The sequence below is a fragment of the Zootoca vivipara genome, chromosome 6, assembly GCF_963506605.1.
Source record: "Zootoca vivipara chromosome 6, rZooViv1.1, whole genome shotgun sequence".
Lineage (NCBI taxonomy): Eukaryota > Metazoa > Chordata > Lepidosauria > Squamata > Lacertidae > Zootoca > Zootoca vivipara.
In genome coordinates this window covers 7333871-7351219 of record NC_083281.1, presented here as the reverse complement: position 1 = coordinate 7351219, position 17349 = coordinate 7333871, and the positions used below count along the sequence as shown (strand labels likewise).

Genomic DNA, 17349 nt, shown 5'->3' with positions numbered 1-17349 from the left:
GTCGAAGCAAAATAAAAAAATTCCTTCAGTAGCACCTTAAAGACCAACTAAGTTTTTATTTTGGTATGAGCTTTCGTGTGCATGCACACTTCGTCAGATACACATCTTTATGTAACTACCAAGTATGGCATGCCTTTCAGGGATCAAATCGTGAACCTCAAAAAGACTCGTGTCTTTATTCTTTTAGGATGGATTAAAGGGGACACCAGGAAATAATCTTGAAAGATTCAAACGAATCTGCAATCTAGCTTCCAGCTATATTGAGGGGAATCTGCTCTGCTACATCACTCGCTAGCGGATAATACCTATTCAGTACTGTATATCCTTTCCTACTATCCTTAACATTACCACGGGATCTAAAAAAGTGTGGGAGGCCTCCTGGCTACCAAATTCCCTGCTCAAGTCCACCAAAACGTTTTCTTGCCTGTCACTGCTTTTCAGATGCCTTTCGTCATTAACAGGGGGTATGCTCACACCATACATTTAAAGCACACAGCTTACACCCCAGAGAATCCGGGGGGATCCAGCCATACATAAAATAAAATATTGCTCAGTAGTTAAGTCTCACATGTGCTCAGGCAACTAAACCCCAGATTCCCCCCCCCAGCCCTCTCATCTTCCAGGAGCAGGAGCAGAGATGAGGAACTGGAAGAAATAGAGTATGTCGAGGGGGTGGACGAAGGATGGAATACTGACGAACCATCTCCACAAGCGTCTTTCATCGTCCCAGAAGTAGTAACGGAGCTTCTTTCGGACACAGATCTCGTAGGACATCCGCCTACCCCTCCCCCTTCGCTGGATGGGGTGTTCCGAAACACCCTGGTGGAAGAACCCAATTTCGCAATAGAGACGGTGCGTTGATGCCTGCCGGCCACTTGCGCCAAGGAGCCAGATCAATTTAGGGCTACTCCGGTGCCCTTTCCCCCCGGAGTAGGAGAACGGAAGGAATTGTTTTTGAGGTCTTTCGTTGGGGAAGGGTCCAGAACGCGGGAGGTGCGAAATGGAGAGACTGATCTTAAAACCCAGGCAGGTCTCTAGGGAAGGATATGACCCTAATAGGAACCAAGCCTCAGACTACAGAAGCCCTGGCCAACATTTTTGTGCGCTGCCAAACTTACCTGTGGCTTTCTTTTGTACGTGTAATTACTCCCCTACGAGCAGATACACACCGCACGTTCGACCACATTCAACAAACATTGAAAGCATGTGGCTTTCCTCAAACGATCCTGGGGAACCGTAGCTTTCACCTGCTGGAGCTACAATTCCCAGCACCTTTTAGCAAACTATGGTTGCCAGGATTTCTTGGGCGAGGGGAGATCCTTGTGCTTTAAAGGTGTGTTGAATGTGCTTTAAACACGGGGCAAATCAGCCCCATCTGAATTGTAGGTTTTGTATGAGGTGGGTGGGGTATAAATAAAGAAAATTTATTGCAGTGGTACCTCGGTTTATGAAGAGTCCTGTTTTACGAACTATTCGGTTTACAAACTCTGCAAAACCGGAAGTAGTGTCCTGGTTTGCGAACTTGACCTGGGTCTAAGAATGGAAGCTGAATGGTGGAAGGGCACTGGCGGCGGGAAAATGAGCCTTGGTTTAAGAACGGATTCAGTTTAAGAACAGACTTCCAGTCCCGCCCCCCCCCCATGTATATTAAATAAAATAGAAACACCGTCACCTGACCCCCCATCTACTTCTATCTCCCTCTTTCTTCCCAATGTCTCAACAAATGAAACTGATTTGTAAACATGTTATGAGAGACATTGCATATATTTCTGTAACTCAAGACAACCTTTAATAAAGGGGGGGGGGAGAGAACGGACTTCCAGAACGGATGAAGTTCTTAAACTGAGGTACCACTGTATCTACATGGCTGCATTGCTTAGATCAGGCATCCCCAAACTGCAGCCCTCCAGATGTTTTGGCCAGTGGTCAGGGAAGATGGGAATTGTAGTCCAAAACATCTGGAGGGCCGAAGTTTGGGGATGCCTGGCTTAGATGAACATGTTTTAATTCATGAGGTCTAGAATCTTTGCTTCCTTTAGAGTTTTAATCATCTGATTCTACGAGGGCCAGAACCTTGCTCTGTTTAAGATGAACATGTTTTAATTCAAAACCACCAGGACTCTTTATTGCCTTTTGAGTTTTATACTTGTCATACTTATATTTTCTCTTGTAAACTGTGCTGTTTTAAATGTGCATTTTATATTTGACTTCACTTAGCAATTTTTTTTGAAATGTTTAAGATTTTTTTCTGTTAACTTTTTGTTAAATATGTATTCTGTAGACCTCTAACGTTTTAATTTGAAATCTTTAAGATAATATTTTAGTTTTCTGTTAACCATGCTGCTTTGACTGCATACTCTATATCTGACTTTCTTCAGGGTTTTTTTTATTGATGTTTTAATATTCTGTAAACTGCTTTGAGATTTTTCTTAAAAATATAAAGCGGTATAGAAATGAAATTATTATTATTATTAATAATAATACTAATAATACTTGGACGGACGCAGTCTGACCCCACGGTTACCCTCCCCTAAGGTTTTATCTCATAATGGTTTTATCTTATTTGTAGATTTTTAATTTTAAAATTGAATTTTAACATTGTATTAATCTGCATTTTAACTGAATTGCTTCTTTTACACTTGATATTATTTGTTGTTAGCCGCCCTGAGCCCGGTCTTGACTGGGAAGGGTGGGGTATAAATAAAATTATATTATTATTATTATTATTATTATTATTATTATTAAATCCATTGACAACGCATGAATTGCTCCACTCTCTCTCTCTCACCTTCAGGTTTTGGGAGAAGTGAGAGCAAATATCTTGACGAGGGCAGAGGAGGAAGCGAGGGCCCTGGCTGGCGAATTGAGGGATAGCGATGACGACGACGGAGAATGTGAACCACACAATATCATGACCTGCAGGATATGCCAGCTGTTTGTACGAACCGTCGACAGGCTGCTGGACAAGTCGGAGGAGCTAATGGATCATTACCTACCTCTTACCGAAGAGGAGATTGGTAAGCATGTGAGCGTGGCACCAGGAGAGAAGGCAGCCAAATCATAGAATCATACACATAGTTGGAAGGGACCCCCGAGGGTCCTCTAGCTCCAACCTCCTGCAAGGCAGGAATCACAGCTAAAGAATCCCTCAACAGACGGCGGTCCGACCTCTGTATCAAGACCTCCAACGAAGGAGAGACCACCACCTCCCAAGGGACATAGCTCACTTGGTTGGAGCACGGTGCCGATAATACTACTACTACTAATAATTTATTATTAATAGCCCGCCCATCCGGCTTAGGAGTTTTGGAGGTTGAGGTTTCCTTTTTTTAAAAAAAAGAAATGGGACACGTCTTTTGTCGCTTGCAGGAAATGCAACCGACCTACCTTTAAACCCGCATTGGGGAAACCCAAGTATTGGAGAGGAAGTTATTAAGTCGCTGTGCTGGCTGCAGACACTGGTACCGCTGGTCCAAAATATGCAGCAGGCGAAGAAGGCAAGCTATTCAGAACGAAGTTTCCCTCTCCCTGTCGATACGCAAAGGACCAGGCCTGGTCTGCAAAAGAATCACCCTCTGCCGTTTTACCAAGCTTGCAGATTCAATCCCCTTATTTGAACACTGCCCAGAAACTTCAGCTGGCTCAGAATGCTGCAGCCAGATTGCTGGCCTGGGCTGGTTGCAGGGAGCAGACAACTTCCTGGCTACAACACAGCCCCGCCCCCTTTTTTGCAGGCACAGTTCAAAGTGCCGGCCCATGACGAATAAAGCCCCTACATGGCTTATGTCCAAGCTGCCTGAAAGATTGTATTCCATCATACGACTCTGCCCGTTCTCAGAAGAGATCCTCGGAAGCCCTTTTCCCACCCTCACAGCCATGTTTGTTGGGGATGCGGGAGAGGGCCTTCTCAGTGGTGGCTCCTCCCAGACTTTGGAACTCCCTCCCTAGAGAAACCAGACTGGCCCCCACCTTGCTGCCTTTCTGCAAGCAGGTGAAGAGGCCTTCTCATTCCAACAGGCTTTCGGGGGACTGACTGCTTTTCATGAAAGTACTCAGCCCCCTGCTCTTTTTATTGTCATTATTTGTATGGTTTTAATCGGGGGGAATGTGGGATATAAATAAATATATATTGATGACGTCGTCTTCCAGATATTTAGAGCAATTCCCATCATCTGATGGGACCTTTCATCCAAAACATCTGGAGGGCACCTCCAGCTGGATAAATCTCTTACACCCTTTAAGGAGCCTCTGCTTGACTTAACCCTTTCTGTCCAGAAACTTGGGCCCTTTCACGAAAGCCAGGACACGAATAAATTTGTGGGTTTTCCAAAAGCCATGTGCAGATTGGCGAGTGGCGTCAGGCGCGCTCTGGCTCTCAATCTCTCTCTGCTTTCCCCAAACCCCTCGCCACTCCTGACTCGGTGCAGGAAATCTGAAGAAAGCTGTCGCAGAGATAGAAGATACGTCCATAGACCACCGGATGCAAGCCTGCCTTGTGAGGATCAACGATCTGTCCAACAAACTCCGCCAAAGGGCCTACATGATGGCACTGAGCAAGCTGCGCTTCACGAGGCGCAGTACCCAAGCGAGCATCAGTCAGTTTCACGAGACGTTGGACGTGGTATGTCGTAACTCTTCTCTTCGCCCCCCATCCCGATTTAACAATCCCTCTCTCCCTGCAAGATCTATGTACCTTTGGAACTCTTGTCCACTGAAGAGGTGTGGGTGGAATGCCTTGTTCAGAGGGACGTGGGTGGTGCTGTGGTCTAAACCACTGAGCCTTTTGGGTTTGCCGACCGGAAGGTTGACGGTTCAAATCCCCGCGGCGGAGTGAGCTCCCATCTCCTGCCAACCTAGCAGTTCGAAAGCACACCAGTGCAAGTAGATAAATAGGTACCGCTGCGGCAGGAAAGTAAACAGCATTTTCGTGCGCTCTGGCACTTGTCACGGTCCTCCTTTGCACCTGAAGCAGTTTAGTCCTGTTGGCCACATGACTCGGAAAGCTGCCTGCAGACAAACGCCGGCTCCCTCGGCCTGAAAGCGAGATGAGCGCCACAACCCCATAGTTGCCTTTGACTGGACTTAACCGTCCAGGGGTCCTTTACCTTTTTACCTAACATGAGCTCAAGGTTCAGCTCCCACCATTGGGGGGGGGGGGGTTCTGGAATTTTAGTCTCTGAGTTAGGGCCCCAGTGAACTCTTGACACATGACAATCACAGCAGCCAGTGAGTAGTGAGTAAAGGCAGAGAGGGAAATAATATATAATATGCATAAGGATATGTCCCCCCCCCCCATCTGACTGGGTTGCCCCAGCCACTCTGGGAAGCTTCGAACAAATTAAAACACAGTCAGACATCAAACATGGAAACTCCCTATACAGTCTACCTTGGTTCTCGAATTTAATCCGTTCCGGGAGTCCGTTCGACTTCCGAAAACGTTCGAAAACCAAGGCGTGGCTTCCGATTGGCTGCAGGAGCTTCCTGCACTCGATTGGAAGCCGTGTCGGACGTTCAGCTTCCAAAAAAACATTTGCAAACCGGAACATTTACTTCCGGGTTTGTGGCACCCGTGAGCCAAAATGCACGAGTACCAAGGCGTTCGAGAACCAAGGTACGACCGTACAGGGCTTCTGTCAGGTGTCTTCTAAAAGACAGTTGTTAATTTACTTGACATCTGATGGGAGGGCGTTCCACAGAATGGGTGTCACTACTGAGAAGTCCCTCTGCCTGGTTCCCTGCAGCTTCACTTCTTGTACTGAAGGAACTGCTAGAAGGCCCTCAGAGCTAGACCTCAGTGTCCGGGTTGAACGATGGGGGTGGAGACGCTCCTTCAGGGCCAAGGCCGCCTAGGGCTTTAAAGATCAGCACCAACACTTTGAATTGCACTCAGAAATGTACTGGGAGCCAATATTGAAAATGAAAAGAATTAGCCATGGAAAATTACAATGTCCCCAAACATCCCCAGCCAGTCTCCGACCTTTATTGGAACACCGTCTGAGACGGAAAGAGATTCTACAACCTCCCAGGGAATACCTGAAATCAATGGAATTAAAGGGCGGTTTAAAGCCGCTGCACCAAAACCCATTTGAGCTTTGTTCATGGGCTCCCTACATACCATCTTCCCAAGACTATAACCAGGGAGGTTTTACAAAGAGATGCAGCGGTGGCTGGACCATTGGGCCAACCTCAGCCTGCCTCCACAAGCCAGTCTTCTTACTTAAAACCAGCCCAGGGGTGGCCCTGACTGTCAAGCTTCTTCGTCCTTGGTCTGAGTGTTGCCCTCATTGAACTTGGCAAGGAGGAGGAGGATGTCAAAACAAGGGTTGGTTGGCGCCGAGCACCATTGGCTCTGGCTCCACCTCCTTTTGGGTTTCCTGCCCAACCAGACCCAATGGCCACAAGCCACCACGGCTGAAATCATATAAGAACAGCAACACCACCTAACATTTCTCGCTCGCACAGAAATAGGCCACGTATTTGGTACCCTGGAGGGCTCCTGCAGCACACAGGTGTGCAGACCAAATTCATTGTGTTATCCTCTTCTTTTTACCCATCCCATGGCCATTTCCAGATCGAGCAGGTGCAGCACAGAGCAGAGCTGGAGATTGGTCCGTCCAACGAACGAATGAGCATGGTCTGCGTGGAGTGGAGCGCGAGCCCGCGGCGGGATTCTGTCAGAGTAAATGAAGATTTCAGCACCCTGGACACTGGGGTGCCTTGTGTTCAGAGCACCGTGATCGAGAGAGAAGGACCTGGGGAGCCTCGCGATCACAGCACCACGATTGAGTGCGAGGAAATCGGGCTGTCTGAGGCTCACAGCACCACAATCGAGTGCGAGGAAATTGGGGTGCCTCCTGCTCAGAGCACCACGATAGAGTGTGAGGAAACGGGGCTGCCTCGTGCTCACAGCACCACAATCGAGTGCGAGGAAATTGGGGTGCCTCCTGCTCAGAGCACCACGATAGAGTGCGAGGAAACTGGGCTGCCTCGTGCTCACAGCACCATCATAGAGTGCGAGGAAATCAGCCACCCGGAGGTCGAGATGGTGCCCACAGGGGTCAGCCCCCCAGAAATAGTTGAGGTGCCACCCCCACCAATAATCATCCCGGTTGAGGTGCCGCCCCCACCAATAATCATTCCGGTGAAAGTTGAGATGCCACCCGCCCCGATAATCATCCCAGTGAAATTTGAGATGCCGCCTCTACTCCCCAGTCCCCGCAAGAAGGTGCAGGTGCCCAAGGACCGCTCCCACAGAGATGTGTCTAACATAACATTAACGGCACCAGGTTGCGATGAGGAGGATGAGATCACCCTACGGCTGCGTGATGAGGAAGATGAGAATGACAGCCCTACCTCTGAGGTACCCTGTTCTTCAAATTCTGAGCCACCGTGTTGTTACAAGGGGTTGCCACTGGAGAACCTTTGTGGTCCCTTCCAACTCTACGATTCCATTATCTGTGGAAGTCTCCATTACCCAAACCACGCTCCTTGGCACATTATTGTGCTGTGGAAGCGGATTCAAATCTCCCATGAGCCCAAGCACCCACCCACAGAGGAGCTGAATTGCTGCTTCTCTGAGCAAGTCACTGTTCCCGACTTCCAATCTGGGGGCCTTTCCGGAAGTGGTGACTCTTGCTGAGACAGGCTCATTTCCGAGGATTTTATCCTAAACTTATCAACCTTTTATGGCCTAAGAACGGTGCCCCCAATTTCATTTTTTTGGGGGGGGAGGCAAACAACCTTAAATTTGAAGTTTGGGAAACGCGGGGTTATCAAACAAAAGCACCTTCTCTATGCAGTTCTCGCAATAACCGTGGTGCAGCTGAGAAACTGTGATTCACTAAACACCAACCTGCCCTTTTATTCCTTTACTAGTGTCATTCAGCCCGTTTAGAAAACGGGTGCTAGAGGATATGTGAGAGGAGCAGCGGGGCCGCGGCCTTCCCCCCCCCTCTCTCTCTGCGCTCGGCCCGGGGCGCGCCGGGAACGCAAGTAAACAAACTCGCTCTCCCGTCGTGCCCCGCAGCTGAGCACAGAGAGGGAGGGAAGGCCGCGGCCTCGCCGCTCCTCTCACGGGCTCCTCCGTAGCTGCCCATGGAGGCCGGCCCCCTGAGGGCGAGGAGCTCAGGACGGGCAGAGACCAGGGAAGGTGAGGCACGCTCGGCCCGGGCTGCTCCCGCTGCTGCTGTTACCGCCGCCGCCGCCTCCTTCCTTCGCCAGAACAACGGAGGCTGGTGGCGAAGGTGGCTCCGGGGGCGCCCATGGCTGTCGAGAGGCCGAAGCCGGGGTGGCGGTGGCGGGAGGGGGCAGGGATCCTCTAGGCGCCCATGGAGGGCAGCGCTGGGAGCGGCCCGCTAACACAGCCTCCGGCGCCGCATGAGAGTGTCCTGGGCGCGCGACCGAGATATTGTCTCTGTGTCCAATCCCTGTGTCCCTGGGGCACATGCGCATTAGCGCAGAAAACGGGACACACGGAATCTGGACGCAGAGACACAGGGACTTTATTATATAGGATGACAGTTGTTTCTTTAAAAAAGAAGCAAAACATTGCATTTTATTACAATGCTGTGGTAATTTTAGCCAGTTCGGGCTGCTCATTTTGCAGATTCAGGCCCAATCTCTGCCTCCGGCCCTGCAGGGCTTTTAGACCCTTTGGATAGGACCAGAAAATTCAAGGACTATCAGCCCCCTTCTCCTGGTCTCCAGAGGAAGGAGGAAGACCTTAGCGGGCAGGCAGCTTTCTTTTATTATAAGCTGCTGCAGGGCTGTCCTAGGCTGCTTGCCGCCTGAGCCAAAAAAGAAAAGGGCACACAGAAGCTGCTTCTGCCTCCTCTTCCTCTGCCATCCCTCCTATCACAGCCTGAGACTGAAGGCACCCTGAAGTAGTCCTGGTTTGCTGCTTAAAGAGGATTGCAAAATAGATCTGGGGACTCCTGGGATGTTGATATGGAGGGTTTTTGAGGCTTGTTTGGTTTTTTTTGCACACAAAGTATTTAGAGAAAGAGGAGGAAGCAGCTCTGAATTTTATGTGGTCAGTATAGAATAAAGATTTGGGGAGGTATTTGGTATGGGATGGAGTTAATGGTGAGTTAGAGCAGCAAATGTGAGAGAATAGGTAAGATCATGGGTTTGCTTGGGTTAGAGAACTGCGTAACAAAGGGGGAATAATGAGAGGGGAGTATATTAAGCCTGGGGGGGAATGGATCTGCTTTGTGAAAAGGGGAATTGGGTAACAAGGTAAAACAGAATTATTTTCCTGGATGTTTATGAGGTATGTAAAACTCGAGTATGGTTAACTAGGATGTTGTTAACAGGATGATTTAAGTTGTACTGGAGGAAGCACGATTTGAAATTACGATTCATGGGGATAAAGGAAGATTTTAATTCTATTTAATTGGTAAGATAGCCAGGTAAATGTCTAAACAGGAACTGAACATGTACCGTCGATGGAAATAGGAATGGATGGAAACATATTAGAAATTAAGAATTTTATTATTATTATTATTATTATTTACTGTAAGCAGAAAAAGAGGGAGGGAAAAGGAGCACCTTCAAGTGGAGGGAGTCAAATTCTAAATCTGGGTTAAATTTGAATTAATTCGTTGTTTATTTGTTAATTTTTTTGAAAACTAATAAAAATTAACTGGCATAGTGCAAAAGGAGAAAAGTAAAGTCTAGTGGTAGTAGCCATCAGCCACAGGGAAAAAATGGACCTTCCATGTTCAGAGGCAGTCTACCTCCAAATTCCAGTTGGTTGATGAGATTTGTAAATGAGGACTGATGCTTTCCGATTCTGCTTAGGGGCTTCCTAGAGGCATCTCTGCTTGGCCACTGTGAGAACAGGATAAACACATCTTTCGGGGCCCTCATTTTTGGGCTGAAACAGCAGAAGTACAAGGAGAGACATTCTTGAATCATCTCCCTTGGTGGAGACTCTCTCCAAGGTGCTTCCATGAGCATCTGTTGCACCTGTTAAGCAGGTGCTTTGAGCTCAGGGTTAAATGAGGGGGAATACCTTAGGGTTGCATGGGATTCTATTTGGTTTTGCGGAGGCTTCGGGTCCTTGTGGACACGGGACTATAAATCTGAACAAGTGTCCTTTCTATTCTGACAGATAGAAGCCAAGACATTGGCAAAGTCCCGAAGCCTGATCCAGAGCCTCCACGGCACGTACGAGAACCTCGTGGCCAGCCTGAAAGACCTCCCAGAAGAGCTCCAGAACAAGCTGTCCCAAACCAGCAGGCACATAAAGGAGCTCCAGTGCGATTTTGCCTCAGCCCACAATTTTGGAGATTTGGCTGACAATGTCTTGAACAAGAGTTTTGCAATCATGGCTGAAGCCCAGGGCTCCATGGATGAACTGATGGAGTATGCTTTGCAAAGTCCTGAATCTCTCTTGTGGTTGAAGGACCACCTTCCTAACCCAGACATGACTGAGGAAGAGGTGGTGAAGGATACCGCCATTTTCATGGAGAAAGAAGAGGAGGAGGTCCAATCTTCTCACAATCAGGAGTTGGAGCGGAACTCAATGAAAAGCCAAAAGTCGTACGAGCAAAAAGGTGGTGATGAGGAAACTTCTTCAAACAAGGAAGAGGAGGCCCAATCTTTGCACAATCAAGAGTTGGAGCGGAACTCAATGAAAAGCCAAAAGTCATACGAGCCCAAAGGTGATGATGAGGAAGCTTCTTCAAATAAGGACGAGGAGGTCCAATCTTTGCGCAATCAAGAGTTGGAGCGGAACTCAATGAAAAGCCAAAAGTCATATGAGCCAAAAGGTGGTGATGAGGAAGTTTCTTCAAATAAGGAAGAGGAGGTCCAATCTTTGCGCAATCAAGAGTTGGAGCAGAACTCAATGAAAAGTCAAAAGTCGTACGAGCCAAAAGGTGATGATGAGGAAGCTTCTTCAAATAAGGAAGAGGAGGTCCAATCTTTGCGCAATCAAGAGTTAGAGGAGCGGAACTCAATGAAAAGCCAAAAGTCATATGAGCAAAAAGGTGGTGATGAGGAAGCTTCTTCAAATAAGGAAGAGGAGGTCCAGTCTTTGCACAATCAAGAGTTGGAGCGGAACTCAATGAAAAGCCAAAAGTCGTATGAGCAAAAAGGTGGTGATGAGGAAGCTTCTTCAAATAAGGAAGAGGAGGTCCAATCATTGCACAATCAAGAGTTGGAGCGGAACTCAATGAAAAGCCAAAAGTCGTATGAGCAAAAAGGTGGGGCCAAGGAAGCTTCTTCAAATAAGGAAGAGGAGGTCCAATCTTTGCGCAATCAAGAGTTAGAGGAGCGGAATTCATTGAAATCCCAGAAGTATGAACAAAAAGGTGGGGCCAAGGAATCTTCTTCAAATAAGGAAGAGGAGATTCAACCTTCTGGCAAGCGGAAGACAGAGAAGCAGAACTCACTGAAACTCCAACAGGTCTACGAGCCAAAAGGTTGTGACGAGGAAGCTTCTACAAATAAGGAAGAGGAGATTCAACCTTCTCACAAGTGGGAGATGGAGGGAAGGAGCATCCTCAAAATACAGCAGGCTTATGACCCCAAAGGTTGTGATGAGGATGATTCTACAATTAAGGAAGAGGAGGTTCAACCTTCTCACAAGTGGGAGATGGAGGGATGGAGCATCCTCAAAATACAGCAGGCCTATGACCCCAAAGGTTGTGACGAGGAAGAACCTTACAGCAAGGAGGAAGTGGTCCAAAGTTCTACCAAACCGGTGGAGGACATCCTGAAAATCCAGGCGACATATGACCCCAAAGGTTGTGAAGATGAATCCTATACGGGCAAGGACGACAACAAAACTCCTTCCAGAAAAGAAAAGACCCCACCTTCTGGCAAAAAGGAGGCAAAGGAGTGGAATATACTGAAAATCTTGCAAGCTTACAAACCAAAATTTGCTGATGATAGATGGGAAGAGGTGGAGGAGGACGTCGCACCTACTAGCCAAGAGGAGGACAAAGAGCGGAATATACTGAAAATTCAAGAGGCCTATGACCTGAAAGGTTGTGATGAGGAAGCTTCTATGAATAAGGAAGAGGTTCAACCATCTGACAAGCGGGAGATGGAGGGGTGGAGCATTCTCAAACTCCAGCAGACTTACGACCCGAAAGGCTGCGATGAGGAAACACCTTCCAGTAAGGGGGAGGAAGCGGTCCAACTTTCTGGGAAAGTAGTGGAGGACATCCTAAAAATCCAAGAGACCTATGACCCCAAAGGCTGCGATGATGAGTCCTATGCGGGCAAGGGGGAGAAGGTGTTCCGGACTTCTGAAACACAGGAAGTGGAGAATGACGAAGCTCCTTCTATGAAAGAGGAGACCCCACCTTCTGGCAAAAAGGAGGCAAAGGAGTGGAATATACTGAAAATTTTGCAAGCTTACACACCAAAATTTGCTGATGATAGATGGGAAGAGGTGGGGGAGGATGTTGCACCTATTAGGCAAGAGGAGGACAAAGAGCGGAATATACTGAAAATTCAACAGGCCTATGACCCAAAAGGTTGCAACGAGGAAGCTTCTATGAATAAGGAAGAGGAGGTTCAACCTTCTGGCAAGCAGGAGACCGAGGGGTGGAGCATTCTCAAACTCCAGCAGACTTACGACCCCAAAGGCTGCGATGAGGAAGCACCTTCCAGTAAGGGGGAGGAGGAAGTGGTCCAACCTTCTGGCGAACCGGTGGAGGACATTCTGAAAATCCAGGCAACCTACGACCCCAAAGGCTGCGATGATGAATCCTATACAGGTAAGGAGGAGAAGGTGTTCCGAACTTCTGGAACACAGGAGAATGACAAAACTCCTCCTAGGGAAGAGATCCCACCTCCGGGGAAAGAGCAGGCAAAGGACTGGGATATATTTAAAATGCTGAAAGTTAATATGCCGAAATTTTCTGATGGTGAATCACCTTCCAGCAGGAAGGAGATGGAAGTCCCACCTCCCAGCCAAGAGGAGGACAAAGAGCGGAATATACTGAAAATTCAACAAGCCTATGACCCAAAAGCTTGTGACGAGGAAGCTTCTACAAATAAGGAAGAGGAGGTTCAACCTTCTGGCAAGATGGAGATGGAGGGAAGGAGGAACATCCTGAAAATCCAGCAGGCTTACGACCCAAAAAGTTGTGAAGAGGAAGCACCTTCCAAGACGGAGGAGGTGGTCCAGCCTTCCGGCAAACCAGTGGAGGACATCCTGAAAATCCAGGCGACTTATGACCCCCAAGGCTGCGATGATGAATCCTATACGGGCAAGGAGGCAAAGGTGTTCCGAACACAGGACCATGACAAGGTGCTGAAAATCCTGCAAGCTCACACGCCAAAGTTTTCTGACAGTGTGTTGCCTCCTGGCAGGGAGAAAGCGGAAGTGCCGGTGGCCCCACCTCCTCAAAGGGAGGTGAGGGAGTGGAACATACTGAAACTCCAACAGGCCTACGACCCCAAAGAGTGTGACGACGACTCCTCCATCGGCAGAGAGGAGGCCCAGCCTTCTGGCAAACCGGAAATGGAAGGCTGGAACATCCTCAAAATCCAACAGGCCTATGACCCAAAGGGATGCGACGACGAAAGCCCCAAGGAGGAGTTCCAACATTTCGGCCAGTGGAACCTGCAGGGATATAACCTACTGAAGATACAGCAAGCCTACGACCCCAAAAGCTGCCCCGAGGATGATAAATAAGGCAAGACTCTGAAAGAGCAGAGCTAGCTACACGCTTCTGGCCCCAATAAAGCTGGCAAACTGGGGTGGATTTCACTTGAAAGGCTTGCCCGAGTTTTCCAAGGGACGGGTCTGGGGCTTGGTCACCAAAATAAGAGAGGCAATTTGGAACTTCATTTCAGCCATTGATGTGTTTTGCTTGGGCAGTACCCCCTTCCCCGCTGGGCCTAGGCTATACAGGACAATGGGCATGGCTGGCTGTGGTTTCTCCTGGTGCCCTGCTTGTGAGAGTAATTTTCTAACAATGCAAGCCTGCTAGGTGCTGATGGGTGGATTTTAAGTCTCGGGGGGGGGGGTAGAGGATCGGACTAAAAGGCCAGGTGGGACGGAGGAATTCCCTCTCACAAGATGGAATGGAATTCCATCTTGCAAGATGAGCCATGGGTAGTTTCGCAAGGGGTTGGACGAGATGATGCTCGGGGTCCCTTTCCAGCTCTATGATTCTAAGAGGCAGTGATGGCCACTAACTCGGATATCTTTAAAAGAGGAACAGACAAAATTCGTGGAGGAAAAGGCTACGTGTTGCTAGTAACCTGGGATGGCTGTCAAACGCAAGTAATGCTTCTGAGCACCAATTGCTGGAAAACACGGGGGAGGGGGAATGCTCTTGTGCTCAAGTCCTCTTTTTGGGACTTCTCATGGGCCACTGTGATAACAGGGTGGACTAAATGGGCCACTTATGTCCTTACTGGACAACTTATCCCCATTTTATTCTCATAACCCTGCAAGATAGGGTCTTACACTGTAACACCCCCCTCCCCCCGGTTTCGGCTGCAACTGATACTTCTTCTGGTACACCCACCTTCTGAATGAAATTTTCAGGTAACATTTTCCCTCTGCTTCTGTGCCTGCCCCCCCCCCCAGTGGCTGGAAGCTAATGCCCACAGTGAGCATCACAAATAGGCAGGTTATCCGTATTATAGATACATCTCTACTTTCCAAACAAGACAGGTGTGAGGATGACACCACCTGCCGTTGTTGATCTGAGGGCTGCACCGCGCCCGCCAAAAATATATATATGAAGGTATAAAATGTATTATCGCAAATGCATTTACTGAAATTTCTCTCTCTCCCTGTGTCCCTCCTGAAGCCTTTGCCACTGAAAGCAAACTAGATGGGCTTTTCTGCTGGCCAAATCTCTCTGCTTATCCCATAAATCCAGCAGGTGTTTTGAGATTTTGACAAAGGGAACGAAGCCTCACTCACTGCTATTCGATTCAGAGAACTAATGGCAAAGCCTATTTGATGGCCCGCCAACCTTTAACAACAAACAAACAAACAAAAAACAGACTGGCACAAGTGGAAGTCAGAGCTGTTTAAAAAACCTTCATCTTGATGTTTTATCAAATTAAAGCTTAGTACTATTAATTGATTTGATGTATCACACACCCTTCATCATAACAATTTAAAACACAGCAACAAAAAATTTAAAACTGGACCCTTTAGGAGAGCTTAAAAATTTGTGGGGAACAGGTATGGGGGCGCTATTGCATCAGATGGGAAATAGAACAATATGTGGTCTTCTATGCTACGCAAAACCTGCTTCTGCATACAATCAGGAACACTAAAATTTCATGTATGTGGCACCACAGACTGATAACAGTTGTCCTGTGACTTCAGCAATGACACTGCTCTGCTGGCAGGGATATGGGGCATGATAAATGTTCTTTTACATTCATGGCAGTAGTTCCCACTTTCTTTTTTTGTAGGTTTCAGGTCTCTGGTACATACAGGTCCAACTTACCGAACAGAAGGCATTCCCTGGAAATGCTTCGATTGGCAAGCGCTCACGTTACGAATCGATGACTCCCACTGATTCCTATGGGCAAATTTCTAATGCGTTCCTGACCACAGAATTTTGACTCCAAAAAGAACTGGGGGAACACAGCAGGGAAACGCTCTCTGATCACTTTCTGCCCCCTCAGCCAAAGGCAATCAAGGAATTTTTAAAAGTTCCATGTTTGGAAATCTGAATTTTCCAGTATGTTAAAGCGAGGTTTGGGTACAACAAAAGGCAATCAAGGAATTTTTTTAAGTTCCATGTTTGGAAATCTGAATTTTCCAGTATGTTAAAGCGAGGTTTGGGTACAAATTCATCGTGCCCAGATTAGTAAATCTTTGCACAGCGAACTGGGACCTGTGTGTACCTTAAAAACTGCTGTACAAAATATATCGGAAACGTTAAAATAGTGTATGTTCAGGAAATGGGTAAATGGATAACAGATGGATAAGGATAAGAAGTTAACAAAATAAATATTGTAATGTAAGGTCAGTTTAGGGAATGGAATGTGAATTAGAAACAACTGAGAAAACAATGACCAAATTATGAAAACAATGAGGAAATTATGGACACATCGAGGATGGAGTGCAAGAAGCCATTTTTTTTGGGGGGGGGGAATTGTATTCAATTTGTTTTATATGGGATGGCGATTCTCAAAAATTGCCAATGCAAGAACTGGTAATATACCATGATGATGGAAAGCCCTTGTGGTATAAAAAAGATGTATGGAACAGGGCGATTGCAGAAAAGATTACTCTGAATATAAAGGTTTCTAAAGGGACCCAGGTGGCGCTGTGGGTTAAACCACTGAGCCTAGGGCTTGCTGATCCGAAGGTCGGCGGTTCGAATCCCTATGACGGGGTGAGCTCCCATTGCTTGGTCCCAGCTCCTGCCAACCTAGCAGTTCGAAAGCACGTCAAAATGCAAGTAGATAAATAGGAACCGCTACAGCGGGAAGGTAAACGGCGTTTCCATGTGCTGCTCTGGTTTGCCAGAAGCGGCTTTGTCATGCTGGCCACATGACCTGGAAGCTGTACGCCGGCTCCCTCGGCCAATAATGCGAGATGAGCACGCAACCCCAGAGTCGGTCACAACTGGACCTAATGGTCAGGGGTCCCTTTACCTTTAAAGGCTTAGAAGATCCCGAACGTTTTTATTCTGTGTGGCAGGACAACCAACCTCTGGAAACTCTTGGAACTCTGAATGCTTCCGTTAACATCTTCTGAATTCGTTGGCAAGAGAATAGATATGAGGCCATCTTTGTCATTTCTGTTCTTTTTAAATATGTTTACTTTTGTACTTACAAAAATAAAATAAACAAAACATCAAAATGAACTCTCTTTCCCGCCCATGTGTTCTTTCACCATCCTGCTAAGCTATTTTAAAAAGGAGGGTAGGAATCTATGGTTGGGAGGAGGGAGAGGAGAAAAGCAGGTGTGGGGTTATTTTCTTCTCCTTTTGTAGAAGGAAGAGGACTGTGGGCTTAACCCTTAAGCAGAACATCCTGCCTAGATATCAGTCAGAGGCAGCCCACACAGTTCTAAGTGTGTGGGGAGGCAGGAGACCAAAGCTGCTTGGTGATAAGACTAAGAAACGGGCACCCCTGTGTTCCAGAATTCAGCCCTGCTATTGGAGACAGATTTCTGGGCTGCCCTCAGAACTGGGCTGTTATGGGGATCCAATTCTAGGGTGTTTGTGCGGGACAGAATGGCGACATGAACTTATCTCCAATCAAACGATCTCCTTCTCTAGCATCACACACACCCAGGTGCCACGATCCACCCGCTCATTGTTTTCTGAACGTAAAGAATTACAAACGCCTTGGTACTCAAACAACTTGGAACCCAAACACTGCAAACCCAGTACAGTAGTA

At 47.6% G+C, this 17349-nt stretch overlaps 1 protein-coding gene across 1 annotated transcript; it reads left to right on the top strand.

The window, feature by feature from the left end:
* Positions 1–2840: 2840 nt before the first annotated feature.
* On the top strand, positions 2841–16903 carry LOC118087723 (trichohyalin-like). Its single transcript, XM_060275374.1, has 4 exons — positions 2841–3017; positions 4428–4621; positions 6572–7360; positions 10115–16903. The coding sequence occupies exons 1-4, from the start codon at positions 2912–2914 to the stop codon at positions 13655–13657; spliced, it is 4632 nt and encodes a 1543-aa protein (XP_060131357.1). The 5' UTR covers positions 2841–2911; the 3' UTR covers positions 13658–16903.
* Positions 16904–17349: the final 446 nt, after the last annotated feature.